We start from the raw sequence: 27,271 nt of genomic DNA, 5'->3' as shown, positions 1-27,271 counted from the left end.
TACAGATTATTTCCAAGGGACCTCCTGTTGGGGCAAATCTACAGATTTTCCAGACCCTGGAAATATGAGCAGATTGTTCTGGGTTCCTTGATGTTTTCTACATTAACAATTCAGACTCTTACCTTGGCAAATGAAAGCAGCCGCTCTGCTTGGTGATGGTCTATGAGCCCAGAACCAAGATCCTTCCCATAATGGCATAGTTGAGGAGCCCATCCAGGAAAAGGGGCTACCTCATTCTCTTGCATTAATGCCCATTACAGCACCTGATCCTGAACTTTATGTAGTAATTAGAACGGTGCTAACATAGTGACCAATGGAATTGGTTGGCATTCACTCCTTGCGTTGGATCTTCCCTGCCACATTCTACTACCTTCCCTCAATTCATTCTCTGCCCTGCTTTTACTGATGGTGGGGAGACTGACTCATGTGGTCTGTATCCCCAGCTCTTTGACTCTCTGGTTTCTGGTTGAATTTTTGCAATGGAAGGTATAGGCAGGAGATCAAAGGCTAGAGGACAGAGAAGTTGGGTTACTTCCTCCCCATCTCTCCCTTTTGGGTAATATCGCAGGTCAGTGGCTGCATGGCTATACCCTTGACTGACTGTGGGAGTCCTTCCTGTGCAACCCTCCACTATGTGAATCTCTCTTCTGTGCAAGCCCCCGTCCCATGGGAGCTCCCTTCTGTGTGGAAGCCCCTTCCTATGGGAGTTCCCCTCCTGTGGGAACGCCCCTTCTGTGAGAACCCTCTTATCACATAGCCCCTTTTTGGGCAAGTCCCCGCTTCTGTGGGAGCCCTTTACTTGTGGAAGCCCCCCTCTTATGGAAGATTCCATTCCAGCTCTCATCAGACACCAGTAACCCAGCACCTTCTGCAGGTCCCTTCAGCCCTGGGGAGGTAACTAAACACTTCCCGCCATTGCCAAGCCCTCGGATAAATCCCTTATTAATCAAATTCTCTTTAAAATCCCAGCAAACATGTCTTCCATTTCCTGCTGGATTCTGATTGCTGAGACACCTTCTAGACTAACTATAATCGTAGTTCATTTTCCACTTTTCAGTCATTCACATAGAAGTCCTGAGGTATAACTTGTGTTCCTCAAAGAGTTTAACTTTAAGAGAACTTCTAAGTTGTAGGGTACTTTAAAGCTTTTTTTTTTTTTTTTGCCTATCCAAGCCTTCATGACCTTTGGGTGTCTTTGAAATACGCCAAGACTAATGAGCTGGGTGCCTCAGCTTCCTGTGGTGTAAAACAAAGGGGCCGCACAAAATGGTCTCTTAAGACCTTCCTCCTCCAGGCGCTGCTCTTGCCACTCCAAGAGTGAAATTAGCCCAGGGAGGAAGAAGCTGGCCAGAGGAAGGGCGGGGAGAGGGGGGATGTGAGATACCCACACATCTTGGTGTGTTTGAGATGCGTGTTCCTCCGGGTGAGTGTGATGCGGTCTGCTCCATTTTAACGTGAACCATCTGCTGTTCAATGGGCGGTGTGTCCTCTGCTGAGCACTGCGTGGGCCAGGATTTAGAGCTGGGGAGTGAACCGCAGGGTGACCTGGGCCTTGGACAGGTCGACTGCTTGGGGAGGAGAGGCATCCAAACAGTGGGTGCATGATGGAGCCCCCTAGGGCTCCCTCACATGCAGACTGAGGTGTCCCCCATCCCCCAAGCGTCCCTGACTCAGCAGTGCTGGGTGGGCCTGAGTAGGGGTGCTTCTCATCAGTCTCCTGGGTGCTGTCGATGCTGCTGGTCCCTGAGGGCCCTACTTTGAGAACCACTGGTCTCACCTACCCCTGAGGATACAGCATGTTAAATTATCATGGAGATTATGTGCAAAGCTTGGGAGTGGTTTTGTGGTGGGAGATTCCTTGAGAGTGTGTGAAGGAGGGTGAGCCCCAGTAGGTTTTACCAGAGAGGCTGTGCAGGATGCTAAAAGATGGACAGGAGCCAACAGACACAGGCTTGGGGGAGGAGAAGTGAGAGGATAGGAATATATGCGGAAAGCAGGCCTGTAAGGGAGGCCAGCAAGGGGGAGACAGGCTCAGAGAGGCAGGCCCTGGCGGTAGTGGGCATTTCCATTCTTTTTTTTTTTTACTGTCCCTCACAACTGTCTACCCCAGGGATTGCTGCCGATCTTGCCTTCTGACAAGGCAGCCCCTTAGCAACTGTCCTCACTGTGCACCTCTTACTTTCTGTCTGGGGCTTCTCTGGTAGGACTGTTGGGAAGCCCATGGGCACCCACCTGGCTCTCCAAATGTACAGTCTGGTGTGTGAGGGACTTAACAGCTCACAAGCACCCCTTAGCCAATAGAGGATAGAAGAAAGGAAGTGGTAGATAAACAGTGCCCCCCCCCCCACACACACATAGTTCCTCTTAGGAGCAATTCTGCATGGCTTCTCAGAAGATGCCCAACTCAATAACATCCATTCTTACTGGGTTCTCTTCTCATCTGTTTCCTTCTCCAGACCTCTCCTTCCTACTCATTAGAATGCCTTCACAAATTACCCATGTACCAAACCCTTGTCTCAGGCTCTGCTTCCAGGCTCAGACAAGCTATAAACATCCTGTAGAGGAATTTGGATTTTGTCCCACAGACAAAGAAAATCACGTTTCTAAGATGAAAACAACAAAAGCAAGAACAACTCTCCGATGAACAAAAAGTCATGAAGGGCCTTTCAACACTTAGGTACCACTGTGAGACTGGAGGGGAGAGCCATTCAGTCTCAGCTCAATTGACTTGTGAGGCTTCTGTCAGCGACACCTGGAGATCTGTTCCCTGGTGTGGCTATGACCTCCTGCTCCAGGGCAGGGTCAGAAAATGTAACGTCCTTGCTGGGCCAAGATCTCTGGCAGGCTACCTGGTTCTTAGTGTTGAAACAACAAAATAAACAATGAGAGGCTCACTCTGGATGTGAAGAAGATAATTATCTCAAAAAGGAAAAAAAAGGTGGATTGAGGTCGAGGAGAGAGTGCTCCTGTCTGAAACAGCTCATCTGCAGAGGAAGACGTCCTAACCAGGCGCAGAGTCCTTCAATCAGGAAAAGGTCACTCTCCTGGGTTCACAGGAAGACAAGCAGAAATCGAAGAGGGCTTCCCTGGCGCTGTAGGAGAGCAAGAGGAATCTGGAAGCTGGTCTTCACAGCTTAAGAAGGCAGAGATGGGGTGGGGGGAGGGGCATGGAAAATGTGAGGAGGGCTGGGCAGGCTCCCAGGGGAGCAGTGCCAGTGAAGAAGCAACAGCCAACCATTTCCAGGGATAGTCCCATCAAAGTCTTCACGTGGTGATTTTGGTCCTTTACCCTCCTCTGGTCCCAGCCTTAAAGTCTGCTACACACAGACTCTTTGCTAGGCATCCAAGCGAGAGATGAAGGGAAAGAGGAGCTATCAGGATGGGGAGGGGGTCCCATGCAAAGAGGTGGGAAAACCAGCCTGAACCCAGAGGCAGGACCTGCTTGCTTCCTCTCTGTATGTGTGTGTGTGATGCCTTGAGCACAGAAGAGGTTTTACTCAGGGTTTGCTCTGGCATATGTGAATTTAAAGCCTAACGCATTTTTTTTCTTATGTAATTTTTTGAATAGAATGCTGCAGTTACTGTGGTTCAAAATTCAAAGAGTATGAAATAGCAGGGAAGAATCTCGTCCCCACCCTTATTTCCCAGATAATCCTCCCCCCTCCACCCGCCCCCAACTCACTCGCCAGGCAACCAATGATACTACTAGCTCTTGTAAACTTCAAGGGACAGCTTATGATTTTGCGGGAAAAACATACGCAAAAATGTTTTTCTTCTGGTTCACACAAATGAAACCACAAATACACATTATATTGTAAGTTGTTTTTGGCATTTAATGACTCTGGATAATCATTCCCATATCAGTGCGGACAGAGATTCTTATTCTTTTCTGTGGTTGCCTTCACTTGGGTGCACCCTAATTCATTGAAACAGCCTCCAATCGTGGGTATTTTAGGCTATTTTGTAATTTTTGCTGTTAGAAAAAATAGTGAAATGAATGAACTGGTAAGATATATTCTAAACTCTGTTTTTCCTATAGCAAGGATATGGATGGTTTTTCTCTAGTAAAACGTAAATGCAGTTTAATTACAGGCAAGCCGAACTGATCGAATAAACCTGTGCCATGGAAAACACTACTGTCATATATGTCTGATTCAGCAGAGTATCCTTCCTATGAAAGCTTAGTTAGTACAGCTAGTAATAGCGGTGTTTTTTAAAAAACAGATGATGGAAATATTGAGTGATTCTTAGCAACAACTGACTGAGTGTGGGGAGAACCAGGGGTGTTTGCTTAAAGCAGTAAGGGCTATGAGAACAGAACGGGGCCTCGTAGCTCTGTAGGTTTAGGAAGGTCTGAACTCGGGGCTCAGAAACCTGGGTTTGGTTCCTTACTCTGCCACAGTGAACTGGGGACAATGATTCCTGCTCTATGGACCTGGCAAAGTTGCTCTGAAGACAAAATGGGGAATTACCTCACACATGCGAATTCTGTAAACTATAAATGCCTGAAGCAATGCTAAATCCTACTGCTCAGATGCTAGTTTTGGAGGTCAGTAGATAATCCATCTATAGGATCAATTCTGAAATAAGTTCCATAAGAGAAATTACACAGGGCATGACCATTTTAATTAAATGCACCAAAATGGGTGGCCCTTATGTATCATAAAGTTTTAACAATCAATTGAAGAATCAGAAAAGAAAAAGGTTGCTATTGGCTAACTACCCCAACTTTTTTTTTGGTACCCTCCCCACCTCCCTTCCTCATCTACAGTTATTAAAATCAAGTTCACTGCTAACCACCTTGATAGGAGATAAATCTGGAAACCACTCAGATCTGATGGGGTAGGTAATATCTTTATGCCAATTAACACTGATAATATTCTGGGATTTTCAGGTACCACCATCTCTCTGGATTCATTTGGAAATGATCAATAAAATAAATGGGCGAACAGGTTTAAGTAGTTTGGAAAATGAAATGCCAGGCTGTCTGGATTTGAGAATTATTAGGAAATCCACCCATTTCACTCATTAAAACCTCCACGATGCGCCATTATCGAATCAGACAGGTGCCCTTGGGCACTTCTCAGTCAATCCATTCAAGTTTCTGCTACCTTTTTTCTAGTCTCTGCCGCCATGGCAACAGTCCACTGACCTGCCCTTCAGGAAAATAGAATTTCTGGCAAGACTGAGACTTTTAATAATTCTACTTGTCAACACAGGTCAGAGAGGAAGAGATGGATTTGTACCAAGTTACTTAACAAACTCGCTGACAAAATGAGCGACCTCCAGCAAATGACTAGACCCAGCGTTCAGAATGTCCCCCAGGAAAGCCAAACATTGCATCATTAGTGTCCTAGAAAATCCACACCAGAAACACCTGTCCATCAAATCCTTCCCGGAGTGTGGACTTCTTTCAATGTTTTTATATTTACCTTTTCCTAGAAAGGTAAAAGTGTCCTGGGAAGCTCACCTAAAGTGATTATTAATCTGATTGCTAATTTCCACCAAATTTTAATTTTTAATAACTACATTCAAAACAATCTACAACAAAGGGCATGTTTTTGTCCTGCAAGTTTCCTTATGGGAATATCATCTAGAAATACCAGTTTTTTGCAGTCAGACTTCCCTCTTGGCGAAGGACAAGGCTCTAGAAATATCAGTTCAGTACCCAGAATCTAAACTCTCATCCCAGACATATAAGAGGTACTCTTTCGACTCGCCTCTCTTTCTGGAAATGTTCTAGTGTGTCGCCTGCCATTGTAACAGGTTGCCTTTTGGGTGGCATTACTCTCTGACTCAGAAATACAAACACTGCTTCAGAGATTTATTTTACAATTCATCTTCTGATTTGTCATGGCTGGGAAGGTCAGCTTCCAGATTTTCTATTCTAAATTACTTTTGAACAGATTTTACAAACAGACTAAGGAATGGCTTTTGCCTAGACAGGAACAAATTCTGAAAGTTAGAGATCATGCCCCCTCCCTCTTGGTAAAATGTAAACAATCAGAAAACCCACCATTTCCCAAATCAATTATTTGTAAAAGAATGACAGGTGCCCTGGAGACACTGGAGTTATAAAAGAGAAAATGGCAAATAATTTTTTCATGGGCCAGCTGCTCAGCTCAGGTGATTTTCGGGAAGGTTCTCCTAGGCTCTAAAATCCAATCAGGAAATCAATTAAGATCATGCCCATCTCTGCCAACAGGACTGCGCTGCCTGTGTCTGCCCTCCTCCTTATTCCAGTGGTTTCTGGTGTGTCCCTGTCCCAAAGCCAAGGGAGCCAACCTGAGGTTCCTTTGCTTTATGCTCACACTGGACAACAGGGGAGGATGGGGGCACTGTTCCAGTTGAATTAAGGATTAGTGATCACCAGAAGGAGCATTGCCCACCATTCTGCAACCCCCCCCCTTATTTATCTGTCCCAGTCTAAGCTTGCCTTCGACACTGGGCTCAGTGGGGGCTGGCCGGTAGGACTGGCTGTCACTTTCTTTCAGCGGAAAACACATAGGACCAGGCAAAGCAGATGGTTCCTAAAGGGGCACATCCAAAGAATCTGCTAGCAAACTGTGGTGGTGCTTTCCAATAAACAGCAACTTACTGGAGAGGAAAATCAGCTCTTCCCCACCGGCATCCGGCCACCACCCATTAAGCCTGAACATTGCCCACTTAGGAGTTTCTAATCCTCAGCGAGGCAAAGGACAGCCCGTCTTTTAAGCCTCCCAGAGATAGTCATTCTCCCTGATAACGCTCCCGTATCTATCAGTAAAAGCTGTATCTAGGTAAGACCTCCTTCAGGAAGGCTGACCGTGCTCCACAAGTGGTCACTCAGTCCTAAGAGGAGCAGAGGCAAATGCCGTGTACTTTCATAGCTAGGTGGACCCAGAGACAGCTGGGAAGGCCTCAAATGGAATTAAAACGAAGGACTATTTTCATCATAAAACATTAATGAAGTGTTTTTTCTCAAACTCCAAATAAACCCACAAATAATCATGTGTGAAGCCCTAACCTGACTCTATGAGTTTGAGCAAATCAATTCACACTTCCGGGCCTCAGTTGAGCCGGAAGATTTCTAAGATCCCTCCTAGCAGAATATTCTAGATGCCTTTGGGAGTGGGTGGGTCTCTTCCAACATTCTGGTCAATCACATACATACTTAACCAAGCAGTTATTCAGCGTAAATTAAAAGCAGAGACCATTTCTGTCACGCGTGTAGCTTACCTTTTCAACTGTTGTGTGTTCTTCATTTGTAACGCTTGTTTTTCTTGATTCATTTTTCGACCTGCTCAGCCTCCTGGATACTTTTTCTCTGAGTAGAGTGGCATATCCAATGTGTTCATAAATGGGGTTTGTTGTCATTTTGGAAATGTATTCAGAAGCTTTTGTTTCTATGTACAGTGTTATCAAGCCATCTGTGACCAGATCGTGAATCGATTCAAACCTCTTCTCGCCCACAAAGTGTTTTCCATCATAGAAGAGCCTGTAGTTTAAAGTCTGGTTTCCAAACCTGCCCCCAAGAGAAGGAGAAATCACAACAGTGTTAGAAGTAAGAACATGGAAGAAAGGTAGTAGGTGACACTTTTTGAGTTCATATTGTATGCCAGGCACTGAACTAGGCACCTGGGACAATTTTACACACACCCCCCCGCATTTAATTATCATAGACAGTTTGAGACAGGTGGAATAATTATCCTTGTTTTATGGCTAAGAAAGCTGAGATCTGGAGAAATCTAACCCTGGAGAGAGGCAGGGATCCTAGAAATCAGTAAGGCTGCTGAGTCCTTATCATTCTCATTTGTAAAGGTGAGAGGGTAGAGCCTGGTTTATAAATTCTTAACTTTTAAATTCCCTTGATGAAAACTACTCCCTCTACCTGCCAATTGCCTCTGTAGGGGAAGCTACCATCACTTGCCCAGATGTCCCCTTATTATGACATCTTTGACCACCACCAGTAGAGCACCTCGTGCCTACCACAGAAAGGAGATGAGGGGAGCTGGGCAAAGCTCCCTTCTGTGGCTGCAGCCACCAGATTCCCAGAGATCTAATCTATAAGGGCCTCCCCCTTTAGACTGGCCGCACCCTCTTGGCCTTGGTTCTGTATTTCACAGTCTTTGCTTGGTTCCCCACTGGGATGGCCCGTGCCTGCTGCTGGAGGGCTGGGGGGATAGGAAAAGGCTTTGCATACCTCGAGTGCTTACTAACTTTTAAAGTACTTCCTTATAATGACATCATCTAAGATGTGTTCAAACCATCCCTGGGTGCAACTTGGGAAGCAGCCTTCTACAGCCACAGTGTTGAGGTGACACATGGAATATGCCATTGCAGGCTTGCCTGGGAAGTGTTTCCATTAATATTATTCTTTCTATGCAGAAAGGTCTTTCTAATTCCAAAGAGTTCATACATGAACTTTCAGAAGACACTTTGATTCTGGGATTGGAAGCTCTCCCCAAACCTTATGGGACTGCAATAAAGATCAAATGGCACCAAATATTTGATCAAGTTTAGGAAAATGCAGAAAATGCAATGCTTTTCTGGTGCTGTGATTTCCATTCTTGGGATTTTGTGATAAAAGACTCATGAGGACTCTGCTCCGATGGCTTGCTGGCTTGGAGTGCCACGACTGCTGTTGGGAGTCAGCGTGACCCTTGGGTCAACGTTGAACCCTGAGAGAACCCATGGACAAACTCCACATCAGTCGAAGGCACACATATGCAACGTGAGGTGAAGACTTTTGACAAGGGCTCCCAGGAACTAAGTGAGGCAGAGGCATTGCTCCTCAGCTGGCTCAGATGTAGGCAGAAGTGACTATAGAAGCACTAAGTTTCCAGATAATTCTCCAGTTTACTCTATGTGCATAAAAAGAGCCTCAGTGTCCATCCTATTGATAATATCGGTGGCCTAGGAAGTGTATAAACCTCTAATATACTAGTGGTACTCTGTAAACAAAGCAAAAATAAAAAATAAGTAGGGGGAAATGGGGAGGGACTGGATAATGAGTACAGAGTTTCTGGTTGGGATGACAAAAACATCCTGCCAAGCCCCAGTGAAGATGGATGCCCAGCATTGCCAGTGTATTTAGTGCCACTGAACTGCACACTTAAAAATGGTTAAGATGGTAAATTTCATGTTACATATATTTTATGGCAATCAAAACGTGCGAAAAAAGTTAAGTAAGGCCACTTATAGAGCAGTAGCAACAATGGATGGAATCAAGTTTACCTTAGAGCTAACGTGTAGCATCCTGGCTGGCGTTGGCTTTCTCTGAGAATGTAGGCACCCTCCACGCCACCGAGAAGCTCATCTGCCTGCTCCCGGGAGATGATCCCATGAAACCTGAGGAGAGACAGACCATCTTTGTTCTCAGCATGCCACAAAGTACGCACCACCAAGAGCTAGGCTAACAAAGATGGCGGGGCCACCCAGAGCCGACTGTACCCCACTGGGATGAAGAGGGGAGTAGCTACCATATATCTTAAAGATGCAGTTGGAACCGCTTCTCAGCAAGCACCCAAACATATGAGAAGTGTTCCGGTAGGCAAAAGAAAAAGAACACCTGGAGACCAGGCGGAGACCAAGTCCAGCTGGCCTTTTGCTCTTGTCTTTGGTCTCAAGTTGAAAGCTAAAGTCAAAACAAAAGGTCAGATTATGGCTCCTTCTTTAACCATGGGGAATAACAAAAGAGCAATTACCAATTTAGCTCTCAGCTCAAACAGAGAAACTATGTATTGTCCGGATTGCTAATGAACACTATTGATTATCAACTTGCTTTCTTCAGGTACAGGGTGTTGTTAATTTCAGAGGCTCATTCTCTGGAAACAATAGTCAGCTATAATCAACACTCTTCCGTTCCTTTTAATGTTGAGAGCAATCGCTTAGGGATATGTTTGAAAAAAAAAAAGTATCTATTGTTCTTTTTTAAAGATCACATTTATTATTTTTTTCCGCAATTTTAAAAATAATACACAGGTATGTAGAAAACACAGCACACAGCATATGTGGGAAGAATGCAGGCTTGCCCATGACTGCTTCACTCTGGAGGCCTACGGAGTGGACAGTGATTCCTGGGGAACCTTCTCTGTTGTCTTGAAGCAAAGACAGCTCTTCCCCTACCACCACTTGTGAGAGATTTGATCAATCCATGTTTGGATTGGTGGGGAAGGTGGCGGAGCTGGGGTGAGGTGTGAGGCCACTGCTGTGGGACCCAAGGTTTCTGGGACAGGGGACAACACCCTCTTCCCAGGATTACTCAAGCTTGAAGATCTTTGGGGGAATAGCCAGAAAAGAAGTTTTTCTGGACAAAGAATCCCTCCCTTCACCTTCCTGGAAAGGGGGCGAGAGGGTGGGAGTTGGCTAGACAAATTTTGGACTTCTCCCCCAGGAATGTGAAAATGAAGTGAGGACAAATGTAGTATGATAATAGCTTGGGGGGAAAACAGCTATTGCATATTTATTTCCTAATTCCCTTCTGTCCCTCTTAACAAGTAGACCTTATAAACTGAAGCTTTTGTCTTAGGGGAGAGAGGCCAGAAGAAGCTGCAGCTTTGAGTTCCACAATCAATTCCCCTAAGTCTAACACCATGATAGGGTGAGAGAAGGAGGTTTTCTGCTTTCCAAATTTTGGTTTTAAATCTCAAGGGCCAACACGTGGAGACCTTGGAGCAGCACTTTTCTGCAGTGAGGACAGACGCGGCAAACAAGCAACCTGTCTGCCCCCAAAAGAGACTGGGGTCCCCAGTTCTTGCAGGAGGGGTACTAGGAGGAAATGGGGCAGAGCTCAGACTCAGGACTAGAACCGATGGATCCCAGAAGAATGTATGGGGATCCTGGAGCCAGAGCAGACATGTTTGGGGCTTTGTCGGGATGTGTAGCCACTGAGCCCCGGGAACCTGTGGGAACACCTCCTACGCTGTACGAGCTGGGCTGGACCGACGGCCTGGGCAGAGACCTGAGGGAGCCTCGCAGGCACCGGGCCGGGGGACGTGTGTGGGGAGAGGATGTGTGTGAGTGTGTTTATGAGACAGAGAGAGAGTTTGTGTACGTATGAGTCTGTGTGTATGAGAGAGACAGAGCACGTGTATGAGTGTGTATGAGAGGGAGCATGTGTGAGAGAGTGTGTGTGCATGAGAGAGAAATGTGTGCTGTGTGTGTGCGCGTGTATGCGTGTGTATGAGAGAGAATGTGTGTGTGTGTGTGTGTGTGCGCGCGCGCGCGCGTGTGTGTGGCGACAGGGACATGGTAGGAGGCAGAAGGGGCACCAGGCATCGGAAAGTTTCCCACACTGGAGTCAGAGCTGGTGCCACGAGAGGTGTTGGGGGTGCTGTCCAGGACACAAGCTGACCGTGGGCCAGGGCAAGGGAGGGGATGACCACAGCAGGACAGACGCACACGCAGTGAAGGACACAGGGACATGACGCCCTGGCCTCAGGTCACTGTTGCGGGGGAAAGACACCCCAAAAAGGCAGGTACCCTGAAAACAGCGCAGCCTAATTCCCTCGACATGGTATAGCTGAGAGCCAGCAGCAGACATAAAGCGTCAAGAACCAAGTTGAACTCAATTGTTCAAAAGAAGAAAATTACAGTTCCATGAATCTAGCTCGCGGCTCATCACCCCCTTTATGCATGGGTTTAAAACTATCTGTGGTATATATATCTTATGCTCCCCTCTTTGTAGAAAGAAAGGATGCACTGAAAAACACCGGAAGGGAGGAGAGGACGGGGGGGGGGGGGAAGTTAGCAATGATTTTTTTCATGGTGAGCTGAGGATGTTCTCCACCTTCTCTACCTATATATTTTCTAATTTTCCCCAATTAGCAGGTATTAATTTATTCACATCGTAAGAAAAAAAGTAATACCGATGCACAGTGGGAAAATTAAAAATTTAAAAGGCACATAAGAGGTAAAAATGTAAACATGAGAGTAAAAACTCTCTTCCCCTAAAGGTATCCGTTGTCAACAGTTTCTTGTGAATCCTACTAGGAGAAAAAAAAATGCATTTATGTTTCCTGAAGAGAGCATTTATTCTTTTTCAAATGGAACAAAAAGCCTTTTATTTCTAAAAAAAAGAAAGAAAGAAAGAAACACAGAATCTGAAGTTTTTAAGCTAATTTCCCTCTAATGCAAAATGGTCCTTTTTCTGTGGTTAAGAAAATGTTCCTTTGCTGTCCTCTCACTATGTAGTTTGTATGGACTGGGGGTTGGAAAATGATAACTAAAAGGTCATTCAACAAATTTTGATGCAGCAAAGAAAATGCACAATACAGTTCCTTTTGGAAATCACGTGCAAAAGTGTCCCATTTGGAAGGCTTTCCTTTCTCTTTTTCTTTATTAATTGTGTTCTCTGTGAGCAGAAATTCCAATGAGGACACTGAAGGAAAAGGCATCTTAACTAGTGAGGTTAGAAGTTAGGGACGTGGGGATGGCCGAGAGCAGGGGCCGGCGCTCTGGGGCAGAATGTATTCCAGGGTCCTGGCTGAATTCCCAAGGCTAGAAAGCAAAGTTCAGAAATGCAGCCATGGCCATTAGGAAGTCACTGCTGGGCTGGGACACAGGAAAGGGTCATTCATCAAAAAGATGAGGCTCTGATGGGGAAGGGAATAGAGGAAGAGGTTTGGGTTGGCTAGGAGAGCATGGGACATGGACTTGAAAGAGACTGTGGCTCGTCAGCCCTCCAGGTTGGATGTGGGAAGAAAGGGATGTGCACCTGACCCCCGTGTGTGTTGTTCTGCCTGTGTTTTGTAAGCTACGCCACCACAGCATGATACTGAGAACACTTTCTACAGCATGAATATTTGCTTTACGGTAGGTTTCTGAGAAAGTAAGACAATACGAGAGTTGAAATTAAGTGGGAAATGGGAGGAAGTAATCATTACAGTATTGAGGCAATTTGGCTAATCTATCCAACTCAAGAGAAAACATTATTTTGGTTTTATGAGACTATGGGGAAAAGGGGTGACTTCCTCTTATTGCATTTACTGAGTATGGAAAGTAAGGAATTCAGCCACGTGGGTTACAATCTTTGAAACTAAATGTTTATACAGCATCAAGGTGGAAAGTAAAATAAAATACTAACAGAGCCTCAGTCATGGAAAAGGCTGCCTTACGTTTCAAATACTTGCCAGGCACTCAGTGGCCGCTTTACTGGAGAAAACTATAGCAGGAAGTACGTCCCCCCCACATTCATGGAAGCCAAGCAACTGAGTCTTAAAAAGAAAATTCAATACAAAGGGGTCTGATTGCATTTATCCTTATTATTAAACGCTTGCACAATAGACATTTGATGAAGACTACATATTAGAAGATTTTTAATATTTAATATTTAAATGACATAAAAATGACTACTTATTACATTATTAAAACAAAGAATAGCATGATACATACTCTCTTCCATAATATTTTGGTCTGTTCTCCACCTATATTAAAAAAAAGAGAAAAATATTAATAATGCATTTGAATTCAAATCAGAGAGATAAAAACACTATTCAAATGAACATAGCTAATCCTGGTAGTAATTTTATTACAGTTTTAATACCCCAAATCTGAGATCCATGAAAACACAGAGTAAGCCAACACATGCCTCTGTCTTAAATAGGATGATGTAGGATCATCGTATTTCTCTAATCATGAGGCTCATTCTCCACCTAAACCCAATCATCCAATAAAAGAATTTTCAAATGAAACAAAGGAAAATATTAAGAAATTTATAAAGATATTATAAGACATCATCCTGAAAAATAAAATGAATAAAACTTAAGCACTGATTTCAGTCTTCCACCAACTGTTACATTATGTATTTATAATAAAAATAAGAAATGCACCCGGATTTCAAGTTTCATTTGGTCTCTTTCCAGATAAAATCGATATCCTTATTTTTAAACAAATGGTGAATGGTCTGAAATTCACTTGACACCAGAGGTAAAGACACAGAGGACAAGATTCATGACTTGACTAAAAATCATAAGCATCCCAGAAAATATTTTTCAATCACATTTTGAGCTTGGGGATTATCATGTTGGATTTTTATCATATATATACGATAATCTACTTTCATAAGAACTTTGTTTTGTGTTCGTGGTGTTAGAATTGGTAAGAAATTAACATGAATTCTCATGCTCAGCTTTTGTTCTTCTAACTTAACTCCAGGGACACTGAGAATATAGTAGACCCCCATTGAGTTATGGATTCTCATTGAGGGTTACGGCAGCAAGCTTATGTTTATTTACTAGAGTAAATGGGGGTCTGGCAGCCATTTCGTTTATAGTCATTTCTGTCGACAGTTAAATGGGCAGTTCTCTCAGCAGGACTCATAGACACAGTGGTGGAATTTTAAGGTACTGGGCAGTTTCCTGGCTCCCTCCACCCTCCAAAGTATGCTGAGGATCTAAGAGGATGGTCAAGAACCCTGAAGCAGAGGAAAAAGCTCAGAAAGGGGGAGCTGAGGAACATATTCACAGGCCTGCCTTGGACAAGCCTCACTGGCAAAAAACTCATCATCTAGACACATCTGAATATATGTTCACTCTTCTATGCATTTTACACTCGAAAAGCACTGAACCAAGAGGGGGCATTCATAACTCTTTATCTTCAAGGTTTGAAGTCTGCTCAGTGTCATTACAAAGGAAGATCTAAATAGTATCATTACTAGAAGCACAAAGTGTGTAAAAGACATCTCGTTATCTGATGTGTTTCATCACTCTACATGCTGGTAAGCTTTTTAATAGGAATCGAATATTTCGCCATGTATATCATTCTCTTAGCTTTCAAAGTTCTTTCTTACTTTTATGATACTGTAGATATGTGTCTGCAACACCAACATGCCACAGAACAAACTTAAACTAGAAAAGTCAGTAGAAGTAAATAATAAATGATGGGTAAGATAGCTCTCCAATCTTTGAGAGTCAATAATCTATTTCTTTGAAATGATTCCCTATATATAAAGACAACTTTATCTCTATCTTTTTGGCTGAGCCATAAAACACACTTGCAAATCTAGGTGAAGCTCCCAGCCCCGCTTGGGAGAGAAGAGAAGACCTGCTTCTCTCCTCTTATCTCCCTGAAAGGGAAGAATAATTCATCTGACTTCCCAGATGGACAGCATGGAAGATAGAACTTACTACTAACTCCTGGCGTACAAGTAGTAGTTAATGAATGTTGAATTTGACTCCCAAGAAGACAACAGATTGCTTTCAGTTCATTAATCAATCATAAAAATATGCGGCATGCTTACGATGTTCAGGGCTCCGTTTTCAACCCTGTCGTCGTTAATGAAACAATAAACTCACAGGTGTGGAGAGGAGAGATCTGAGGAACTCAGGAGTGTTCTGCATTTGGAGCAGGAGGAAACCAACTTGAGAAATCTAACATAGGCCCCCAAATAGAAAAGTCAGTATTTATGGTGCCTTGAGAAGTACCAAGTAAGATTCTGTCTAGAGGACAGTTCAAGATGATATAGTCGTCATTGTTAAAGTGAGAGAGATAGGGGCTGGGATTAAAGCAACCAAAAACAAACAAAATCCTATTCTTTTCCTAAACTTTTTGCTCACAGGGCTCTAAACATAGTCTCTCTCTCCATACTTCAATAAGCTTTTAACCAGTCAGGAGCTTAAATTATGTTAAATGGCCCTAGAAAAATCATAGAACATCCACATGTTTTCAAGGCAGCTAATATTGGATCCTTGATCCAGACAAGCTGAGTGTCAGGGCTCCCAGAAATAAAGGACCTGACTAGATAGACTGGTAACCTCTACACTGTGACCCAGCGATGACCAGAGAAAGCCTGACTCTGTGCCCAGGTATGGCTCTGTGTCAGCCACCAGCAGAATCAGGACCAATCTATTGAATGTGGATTGATTAAAGAAGACATAGCACTGAATTTCAGTTTCCAATTGTACGAGATTCTCTTCAGTGAACAAGACAGAACACAGTTGACAAATAAAAAGAAAGGCAGCTCAGAAGCTCTTCTCACATTCTCACTGAAAATTATCTTTGTTAAAATAAATCAAGAACTTGATCAAAAAATAGAGGGCTAACTTAGGGAGTCACATGGATTCAGCAAGCAACAAAAACATAACAAATCCCAAACATGAAAGAAGGTTGGTTCTGGAGCATTCCTGCCACTGATCATCTCAGGACAAGAGCTGGAGTTGGACAGCCCATCACTTTGGTGAACCTGGTCACCACGGAGAAGACTAACAGAAACGGGATCTGCAATGCTTGCTCTTGGGATTTAGTGCTCCAACTCTAAGAACTGGAAGAAGCCCATCATTTTAAGAAAACAAAACAAAACAACCCAATAACTTGTAGATATATTGCTGAACCCTAAAATACTAGATCCTTAGATGATCTACCTGGTTTAGAAAGGAATACCTCTCTTTACGGAAGAACACCAAACAGATGATCAGTGAACAAACACATGAAATGGGTCTTCCCGAAGCACTGGTGAATTCGGTATATGTGGTGTAACCATGCAGATTCTTTTTAATAATATAATTGAAGATTTTATTCTGCATAAGCATCATGTAAGGGAGAACAGTTCCCCCCAAGGTAGGCCATACTTGCCACTGAGGCCAGTGTTGACCATAACATTTTGGAATTTCTCTTTTGGAACTTTATTATTTTTTCATAATTGAAACCTTTTAAAAAAGATCTTGTTTATTTATTTGACATATAGAGATCACAAGTAGTCAGAGAGGAAGGCAGAGAGGGGGTGGGGGAAGCAGGCTCCCTGCTGAGCAGAGAGCCCGATGATGCGATGATGCGGGGCTGGATTCCAGGACCCTGAGGTCATGACCTGAGCTGAAGGCAGAGGCTTTAACCCACTGAGCCACCCAGGTGCCCCTTTTGGAATTTTCTTAAGCCTTACCATGTTTTCTCTTGAATATCCTTACAGCTGTCTCTCTCTCTCTCTTTTAATTTAAGAATTTTTATTTATTTATTTTAGAGAGAGTGAGTGAGAGCAAGAGAGAGAACATGAATGGGGATGGGGGGAAGAGCAGAGGGAGAAGGAGAAGCAGACTCCCTGCAGAGCGGGGAGCCCAGTGCAGGGCTTGATCCCGGGTCCCCCCCTGGGATCATGACCTGAGCCAAAGGCAGCCACCTAACAGACTGAGCCACGGAGGTGCCCCTACAGTTGTCTTTCTCAAAGTCTGGTCATTCAAAACAGAAACTTCAGAATACTTATTAAAGATTACAGATTAGGAATCTACTACTACTCCTTCCTTCAGACCAACTGAACCAGAATTACTGAGGGGGCTGCTGTGGTGTGTTATTTGATAAAGTCCCTAGATAATATTTAAGTGCATACTAAAGTCAGAATCACCAGTATATGGAAACAATATATCTGTTTTTTGAGTTGAGAGTGGCTGTTATTTCAGCTAAAGGAAGAAGTTATTCAGAGCCAAATTCAGTAAAAAGGGAACTAGGAAATACATATCCAACTAGGAAATACATATGAGACAAAAAAGAGGCATGATCCTTAGATAATAAAATCTGCACTACGTTCTGTCCTGAAGCTATTTTACAAGAGACATTCCCAACATTCTCTGAGAAATGGGACCTCAGCAGAAATAAAACATAACTTCCCAAGATGATGGATTGGAAAGGGACCACACTCACATAATACACGTGTTAAAGTAAAATCTATTTTATGACTTTATAATCACACCTCAGATATATTGCCAGTACTGTGACTACTGAAAATGGTTTTAGTCCCGTCTAGTCCTGTTCACGCCCTCCACATACCATGTACCTACATATCTACAGCCATTGCAAATGTTACGGCTTCCTGCTTAGGGTCTCATCAGCCCACATTCATCCTATGCTACAATCAAACAGAGTTACTCACGGTTCCATAATTCGCTCTCTCCAATATGTCTTCTGTTTTCCATATGTTCTTATTTTAAGATCCTGAGCTTCCTTTTAATAAAATAGGGGAGATCACATGCAAGTTGGAAGGGCAGGCTCTAGACTCAGGCTGTCTGGCTTTGATGCCAAATCTGTGTATCCATAAGCAAGTACTTATCTCTGTTCCTTGTTTTTCTCATCTTTAAAATGGGTATGATAATAAAAGTGGCTCACTGGCCTCACTGAGTGGTTGTAATAATTTAATGAGTAAATGCGTTACAAGCTACATGCTTGGCCGTGGCTGGGACACAGAGCAGTTCAATGATTAATAGCTATTTCTGGTATCCAGAAAGAGCCTCCCTGCACAGGAAGAAAAGTTAGGCCAGTCTTTTTTTTTTTTTTTTTAATTATTTCTTTTTAAATTTTTAATTTAAGTAGAATTAACATACACAGTTACATTAGGCCTATTCTTTACTGTGCTCTCCCAGCTCTTTTTATATTTTAAATACATACTTGCCCATTTCTTCTCTACTTTATGAGTTTTTCAAAGCAGCAATTTTGGCCTGCATCATCACGACATTCCCAGGATTTTGCCTCTGGTCTGGCACAGAAAGAGTGTAGTTCTTTGAATTTGATCCTCTTTTAAAAACGTGTCAAACAACAAGAGCCTATATCCCATTATTTTAAATAGAAAAAAGTGATTTATTCAAAAGTACAGATTTCTCAAATATTACTTAAATGCTTTTCAATAACTATATAACAAACTGATAAGGATTTCTGCCTACTAAAAAATATTTAAAGCCCAATTCCATAATTGTTTAACACTTAAGGGAGTAATTAACAGGTATATTGGTGTGTATCCACTGCTGAAGAGAATAAGAAGGAACCTCATTATCCTATACTGAGCAGGTACTATTAAAAAAATAGACTATCTAGGTTAGACCCGCATTGGCAGTGCTCCCTGGTATCTGGCCTCAACAAATACCAAAGGGCTAATCCCTCGGGGGAAAAGTGGGGAGAATTATGGATATCATGTGCAATGTGCTTAAACACAAAACCAGGTCAATCAGGACAACAGAGATACTCGAGAAGTCCCCTTCCACCTCCTAGTTCCCTGCTCCTCATAGTGTAATCCTAGGACCAGCAGCACTGGCCTCACCTTGGAGCTAGTTAGAAATGCAGCATCTGCATTTCAGAAGGGGAATCATGTGCACAGGAAAGTCTGAGAAGCTGCTGTGCACAGGAGAACTCATCGTAGCAGATGAGAACTTGTTAATAGCACGTTTTTAGCCGGGAGAATGATTTTGGCTAAAACTTTCTGTTGAGTTATCGCAACAGATACTCCGATAGCGAGTGTTTGGAGAGCAAAGGATGCCTGTGCTCATTACATGTTTGCAGAATGAGGCAGAGACTCTGAAGGCAGAGGCCTGGTGTCAATTCAATTGCTGTGTGACCCTGAGTAGGTTATTAAACTGCTTTGCATCTCATTTTCCTCAATTTCCAATAAAACCGGAGTTATAAAAATGTACTATTTTAATAAAGCTCAGATGAGATAATGCCTGTAAAGAACTGTAGGGCTGGGAACACTGTGGTAACAGGTTAGCATTTACGCAGTGCCTACCCTGGGCCAAGCAACTGTCTTTACACTTTTACATGTGTATCTCATTGAAGTCCCCCAACAACCCTATGAGGTAAGTGAGTGCTATTATTTTGCTGGCAGCTGCTAAATAACCAGCCTGAGGTGACGGAGCTAGTAAGGGGCTTCAGACCCAGCACAGACACCTTGAATGACCAGGATTCCCAGCTTCCTTGGAGTATATACAACCAATGCTGATGCCTTTGTGGGCCGGCACACAGTTCTCCACTTTGGATAGATAGTAGATTATCTGAATTGTCCTTAACTGTACTCTGCCAGGATTGAACACTCTAAAATCTCTTTGGACAGAACTGAGTTCTGTCAATGAGTTAATGAACAAGAATTTGTCATAAATTTGCTGATATGTAGTGATACTTTGGGTCTCTCAACTATTCCCCTGTAATTTAAAATTTTCTGTATCCCCAGCTACCTGGTTTGTTTTCCAATTTATTCTTCTAATTTTAAGGAGTAATTCTCAGCATTTTGCAAAGCTTGAGAGAACAGTAGGGTGACAGCTGCATGGTGAGAGGCAGGAAGCATAATCCTTAAATGAGTTTTCTTTATAGTCAGATTATCATTGCCTAGATAAACACAAGTTCTTTTATATTCAACACAAAGACATTTAAAGGATATTGTGAGTCCTCTGTAAACAAGGTTTCCAATTATTGAGAAAACAAAGCTTTTATAATCCCTCAGCAGCTGGTATATGTTAAGTTTTTACTTAATAGAAATAATTTTAAAACCCAATTTAGCAACCTCCTACTCAGGGCAGTTAGACTGCTGAATTTTTTGAGATACAGATCAAGTTCAGAAGAAAAGGCTTCGATGGGGGGATTTATATTGTTGATATTGGGCAATTTTATCCAGAAAAAAATAAATATGGATAATTCCCTTCTAATTAAAAATCAAAGTTCCCTATTGAAAAGGACAGAAAGAAAATGTGAGTACTGAGATTTATACTCGTGTAGTCAAAGTGCATTGTATAGAATGAAAATTGAGCAAACTTTAAAATCTCCTGTTTCTTTTCATCTAGAATTAAGGCCTTCTTTCTCCTTATGGCATTACTTTAAGGCTTCTAGAATTCTGATGGGGCACTGGTGGGGCAAATTTTTTCCTGTCTTGATTTCAGTGTGTTATAAAAATATCTACCAGCTGGTCTTTCTGTAATAAACCTCCTTAAAAGGTTACCAATGGCTTTCCAAAGTTCTGTAAGTAGATCCAAGTCAAGCACTTTAATAACCTGGCGTAAATATTCCGCTAATTTATAGACGTACACAGTATATGAGATTGGGGTGCTCGGGACCAGAGCAGTTCCCATCATTTGGTTTGTTTTCTGTCTCTCTTTTTTTCCTTCAGATTTTTCTAGGAGTTGTGATGTAAAAATCGGTGATAATGTTAGAACAAATAAGAAGCAAAAGAACTTTCTTAGACGAGGGGTTCTCAATTGGGAGGGTCTGTGATGTTTTTGTTCCCCAGCGGATATCTGGCAATTTCTAGAGATAATTTTGATTGTCATGAGTGAAGGGTACTACCGGCACATAGTGGGTAGAGTCCAGGGGTGTTGGTAAAATCCTGCCTGCACAGAATAGCCCTCACCCCCTTCTACAACAAAGAATTATCCTAGCCAGAACATTCATGGTGACGGGCCTGAGAAACCCTGTTTTAGACAAAAAGGAACTTTGAAACCTTGAGCATTCCCAAGAAAGGTTACTCAAAAAAATTTGTTGGACCAAAATATAAACAAGCAATGAATACTTTAAAAACATCAAGTGAATTAAAAGGAAGATAAGAGGAGATATTTACTTATGAGAACACTAATCATTTTATAACAGTAGTTCTTAAGAAAAGACTGACACTTCCAACTACTCAGAGAAATAGCTCAGGTAAATACCAAACTGAACGGACTAATATCTTAGTAAGATAAAGAAGGAAACTCCCCTTCCCCTTTGGAAATATTGTAAACAGCATGAAATACAGAAAACATTAAGAAAAAAATTTATTTCTTGGGAGTAACCATCCATGCTACGCATACATGTGAACGAATGTTTAAATCCCTTACTGCTATGGGATTTCATGCCTCACAGCATGTTCCTTTGAAACTCTGCCCTGATCACTGGGTTGGAAACAAAACTCGCACCACACATGGATCCCTCGGTCACAGAGGAACTCTGCCCCAGGGAGCTGAATGGCTGGCTGTCCAATGCCTCAGTGGTGTCCTGTATAAGCAACCATACAAAATATTCATCATAAAAGATGAGGGTGAATTACCCAAAGTAGCTGTGTTTGGATTTGAAAAATAATGGCAGGGCAACAACAACCAGACACACAAATATCCCACCTCGCACATTAGCCCTTTGTACCTAGCTATGGCCTTGTTCAGGTTCAGACCTACTGACACTGACTTAGGGCCTGGGAGGATCAGAGGAGGAGCTTTAGTATGTGTGCTACAGTTGACCCAAAAGGGAAGTCACACAACAATTGATAGTCCCTTTTTGCAGATGAGGAGAGAAAAGCCCATATGGCTGGATTACTTGAAGACCACCTAGTGGTATGGAGAGGAGATCCAAACCAACATACGATAGATGGCAAAGTCCATAGTCTTTTTTTTTTTTTTAAATACCAAAAGGAGGGGAATTGTCCAGGGGACAACAGAGGTGATGCACTCAGGAAAAACATTGATTCTGCTAAAATAAATAAGTAGGTTGACCCCCAAACTGTTAGACTCCTAAAAGTGCCCATTCTGGAGACCTGCATAAGCTGACTGTTAGGAGCAGATCTTTTATCACATGTCATGGCCAACTGCCTTTACTCTTCATCCCTCTGAATGGTACCACCAGAGAACCATCTACCTAGTGCTCAAGCTTGACACTGACATCCCAGAATCCTTCCTCTCTCCCAGTCCCATGTGTACTATACCACTCAATCCTGCCCATGGTATGGAATTCCTTACTCTTGAAATGGTCTCTTTCTTTCCATGTCCATTGTGCTATCTATTCACCCAAACCACTGAAATAGTCTTCTTACAGGTTTTTCTGTCTATGCTTTTACTACCTCCACTCTGTCTTTCAGACTAAAGTCAGAAAATGCAAATCTCATCAAGTTCTCTGCTCAGAATTCTTCACTGGCTCCCCATTGCCAAGCAGTCAAACCCACACAACTCCAGTGAGTCCATCCCAAACCGCTCTACTTAAAAGTGGCACCTCTTCACTTTGGCATACTCCTTCTCTCTTTTCTAATCATTTTTCCCATGACACTTGTCTTCATCTGAGATACTATGTATTTTACTTGCGTGTTTATTGCCAATCTTTCTCTTTTAAGTGGAAACTACACAAGGATAGAAACTTTTGTTTTGCTTATTGCTATTATCCCCAGAGTCTAGAACAGAGCGAACACGTGCTCGTTTGTTGAATGAATAAATGAATGGCAGACAGGATTTTCCCAGCATGGTCTAGCTTGTGTATCTAAACCATGACCTGAGCAACACACACACTCTTGCCCTCCACATACTTCTTCCCCAATCCTTTACGTTCCTGCCACAGAGATCCTTCTGGTTTCTGAAACACATCCTGTTTGGTCATACATTCTGATCATTCTTTGGACAGGATATTTCCTCTGCTTGGAATTCTAATACTTGCTCTCCAACCCTTCTATGCCTTAACCTGGCAAAATCTCACTGATCTTAAAAATAAGAGGGAAACTGTCTTATTTATTTTTCAAGTATAATTAACATGCAGTGTTATATGAGTTACAGGTATACAATATAATGATTCAGCAACTCTACATCATTCAGGCCTCATCACAATACATGTACTCTTGATCCCCTTCTTCTATTTCGCCTGTCACCCACCTCTCCTCTGGCAGCCACCAGTTTTCTATATTTAATAGTATTTGCTTGTTTGTTTTGTTTATTAAATTCCACATATGAGTGAAATCATACAGTATCTGTCTCTCTGACTGACTTATTTCACTTATCATTACACCTCCTAGATCCATCCACATTGTTGCAAATGGTAAGATTTCATTCCTTCTATGGCTGAGTAATATTCCATTGTGTATATACACCACATCTTTTTTATCCATTCATCAGTCGATGGGCACTTGGGCTGCTTCAATCTTGGTTATTGTAAATAATGCTGCAATAAATAGAGGGGTACATGTATCTTTTCAAATTAGTGTTTTTACCTACTTTGAGTAAATACCGAGTAGTGGAATTCCTGGATTGTATGGTAATTCTAATTTTAATTTTTTGAGGAACCTCCATTCTGTTTTTCACAGTGACTACACCAGGTTGCATTCCCACCAATTGTGGATGAGGGTTCCTTTTTCTCCATATCCTTGGCAATGCTTGTTATTTCCTGTGTGATACACACACACACACACACACACACACACGCACAATGTCTCTGTTATATACACACAGTGGAATATTAGTCATAAAAAAGAATGGGATCTTGCCATTTGCGACAATAACCTAGAGAGTCCTTTGTTAGATAAGTCAGACAGAGAAAGACAAATACTACAGGATTTCACTTACGTGTGGAATCTATAAAACAAGAAAAAAATGAATAAACAAAAAGCAGAAACTGATCCGTAAATACAGAGAACAAGCTGATGGTTGCCAGAGGTGGGGAGATGGATAACGTGGGTGAAGGGGAGTGGGAGATGCAGGCTTCTGGTTATGAAGGATAACTCATGGGGATAAAGGTAAAGCACAGGGAATACAGGCAATTGTATTATAACAGTGCTATATGGTAAAAGATGGTATCTACATTCGTGGTGAGCATAGCATAGTGTATGAACTTGTTGAATCACTGTATTATACATCTGAAACTAATGTAACATAGTATGTTAACTCTACTTCAATAAAAATAAATAAGTGGATAAATAAACAAATGTAAAATAAATAAATAAGAGGTAAAATGCTACCATCTTGGAAAAGTCTTTCCTGGCTGCCTCTAACCAGCCTAGGTATTGTTTCCTATCCTCCCTTTGAACTAAAGGCCCGAGTGAGGGCCATAATCTTAGTGGAATTGGGATTGTTGGTCTTTATGACCTCTAGAAGTGAGCTCTTTGAGGGAAAGGCTCCTGTCTTTCTCTGTTGCATTGGGACCCAACAGGGTATCTTGCACAGAGCTCTGCTTCAATGGAAGTAACTGACTGTCTGCAAGACAGCTCTGCTGGGGTTGATTCTCATGCATGCAACAGTGCAACAATAGTTATAATTGCTAATAGTTATTAAGAACTTTTATTGTGCCAAGACATTATCGTAAGCACTTTCTTTACATATATTAACCCATTCAATCCTCATGACTATTCAGTAAGTAAGATCTATTACAGCCATTTCCAAAGGATGAATTGAGATATAGAGGAGCAGAATAGAAAAGCAGACTATATTATCCCGGGGATTAGACCTCCAGCCATCACAATCTATTGCCTGGAAGTGCATCAGTCCTGTTTCCTGGATCCCTAGAGAAGTCCTGCTTCACACATCCTTCTCAAAGCCCTTTGTTAAGCTCTCCCTCTATTAAGGTAATTTATTCGTATCCTTCCAACTCCTCCCATACCCTATCCTTTTTTCCCTCTAAATTAAGGCAGAAATGATTTCTATTGCTTACAACAGAATCCTAAGTGATATTCCTATTAAATCCCAATCTCCAAGGCTGGAGCCGGGGTGGCTGTAAGGTTTACCGAGCTCCACAGGGCATTCTGACACACAATCAGTACTGGGAAGCACAAATTTGGGCAGCAGTTCCAAAACATGGAGAGGATGAATACCTTCCTGGAAGCTTCTATATTGATTTTGATTTCTATATTGATTCTCTCTAAGAGAAGACTTCTATATTGATTTTGACCCAGTCTACATGGATTTTGATCCAGTCTATGTGGATTTTCTCACTGTAGGCTCCCAAGAACACCCAGAAGTCTACCCATGGATGGTACTCATCTTTCTAGCTGGCCCAGAGCATCTTCCCAACAGCTGATTTTGACCCAGTCCTCCTTGTTACATCTTCCCTGGCACTCCTTTCTTGGCTTTCTATGTTGGCCCCCACCACCCACCCTGAGCCATCCTTGTGTGGACAACCCAATTAGTATACTGCTCTGACTTTTCCCTAGCACTGTTGGCTAGGACTTTGTATTCATCCTCTGGCATCCTGAAGCCACAGCTCCACATAAAATGGCTCTTTCCCCCAATCAAGCCAAATCCCATGGAGGTCAGCCATATTGGCCAGACTGGCTGGCCGGCCTCCCACCAGGGCAGGAGAATCAAACATGATGGGTCCATCTGTCCATCGTCCTGATACTTCCTACAGACCAACACTGTATTTTTAAAAAATCTCTTACAGGAGAATCAAAATTCAGGACTTAATTATGGATAGAAATTTTAGGTTAACATCTCACCTCGTATTCTTTTTGCTTCAAAATACATTTTCCCGCTTCCTTTTGTCTTTGGTGCAGTTGAAAACCTAAGACTATTCTCTATAGGATAAGGTTTCCACTATTAAAAGCCATCTCCATGTCACCTAATTGCTTGTTCTTCCTCCTACTAAATAATTCTTGTTCTTTTAACTTTTTAAAATAGATCTTATTTCCAATCCTTAATTCATCTTCATTATTCTTCTTGGAAGTCTTTTTAAATTCTCCAAATACCTCTTAGGTTCAAAAAGCTTGAAGTACCCAATAGAATTGAATCAAATCAAGGAAAACTTAATGATTCTATTAAATTTCTAGGGGGAAAAAAGATTGGGTGAGTATATTCATTTAATTCCTCATTCTTGTTAGTAAACTCCTTTCAGAACTAAATAGTGTTTGGATTAAGTGGTCCTATATGTCCTTTGGAAAAGGCAAAGAATGCCCATCATTCTCTTTCTTCTCCTCGGTTTTTTTTTTTTCTCTCTCTCTCTCTCTCTCCTTCTAGAGTAAACATATTTAAATACACCTTAAAGGCAGACAGAAATAAGGAGGTGGTAGAAATGAAAGACTGTCTAGCAAAATGTCTTCAATCGTTTTTGCATTATAATCTTTCTTTGGAGCTGTTATACATTTTATTCCTTCCTAATCATCTCTCCCAAATGGGATTTTAGTACTACAGATAGACTATCTATCTGTTTGTGTTCTATATGTGGATCTGTGCTTACACAGTAGAAGAGTGTACTCCCTTAAGAACGGATGTTCCCCCCTCACCCTTGGGGTTAATATCACCCTGACTGAGAACTCATTGTCTGATGGGATCAGTGGGGCCTTCAGAATGCTTTTAACATTTGTTCTCCCTACAGGAAGGTAGAATATGCATCTTGGCCTCCTTCTTATAGACAAGAAAGCTGCAGTTCAGAGTGGTAAATTAGCTTGCTCATAGTCCTACCCAGGGCTAACAGCAGATTTAGGAAACACACTCACTGATTTCAGGTCCAATACTCATGCCTCTATATGGTGATGATGCCATAAAATCTGGAAGTCTGTTCTCTATTATTTTAAAAAACTGCCTAATTAAGCATTTCTGAAAGAGGCACTCCCCCTCTAAAATAATTCCCCATATGGTAATAAATAAGAGTGAAAGTGCCTTATTAATAAATATCCTTGCTTTGAATTCTTTTTCTGGTGAATTAGTCCATGTTACAAATCCTTGAGCTAGCTTTATGGTGCTTCCAGCAGCCCTGCCATGAGATACGCTCGGGCTGTTCAGGGCTATGCACCCAAGACGTTGTTTTTGTTCCCTGGGTCAGGGCCCATCCAGCCATTGCTCTTCTTGCACAATCTTTGTTTTTGCTTCTTGACCTTTTATTATGACAATGTTCATACAGA

General features: G+C 42.3%; 1 protein-coding gene across 1 annotated transcript in view; it reads right to left on the bottom strand.

Moving 5' to 3' along the window:
• Positions 1 to 27,271, bottom strand: part of CHN2 (chimerin 2) — a 290,041-nt gene that overhangs the window by 93,671 nt on the left and 169,099 nt on the right. The window contains exons 4-6 of the mRNA XM_044246302.1: positions 13,375 to 13,406; positions 9,217 to 9,330; positions 7,219 to 7,504 (exon numbers count right to left, since the gene is read on the bottom strand). Coding sequence (XP_044102237.1) covers positions 7,219 to 7,504; positions 9,217 to 9,330; positions 13,375 to 13,406 — 432 coding nt within the window. The remainder of the gene's footprint in view (positions 1 to 7,218; positions 7,505 to 9,216; positions 9,331 to 13,374; positions 13,407 to 27,271) is intronic.

This window comes from Neovison vison, chromosome 4 (assembly GCF_020171115.1).
Source record: "Neovison vison isolate M4711 chromosome 4, ASM_NN_V1, whole genome shotgun sequence".
Lineage (NCBI taxonomy): Eukaryota > Metazoa > Chordata > Mammalia > Carnivora > Mustelidae > Neogale > Neogale vison.
This window is presented reverse-complemented; position numbering and strand designations above follow the sequence as displayed.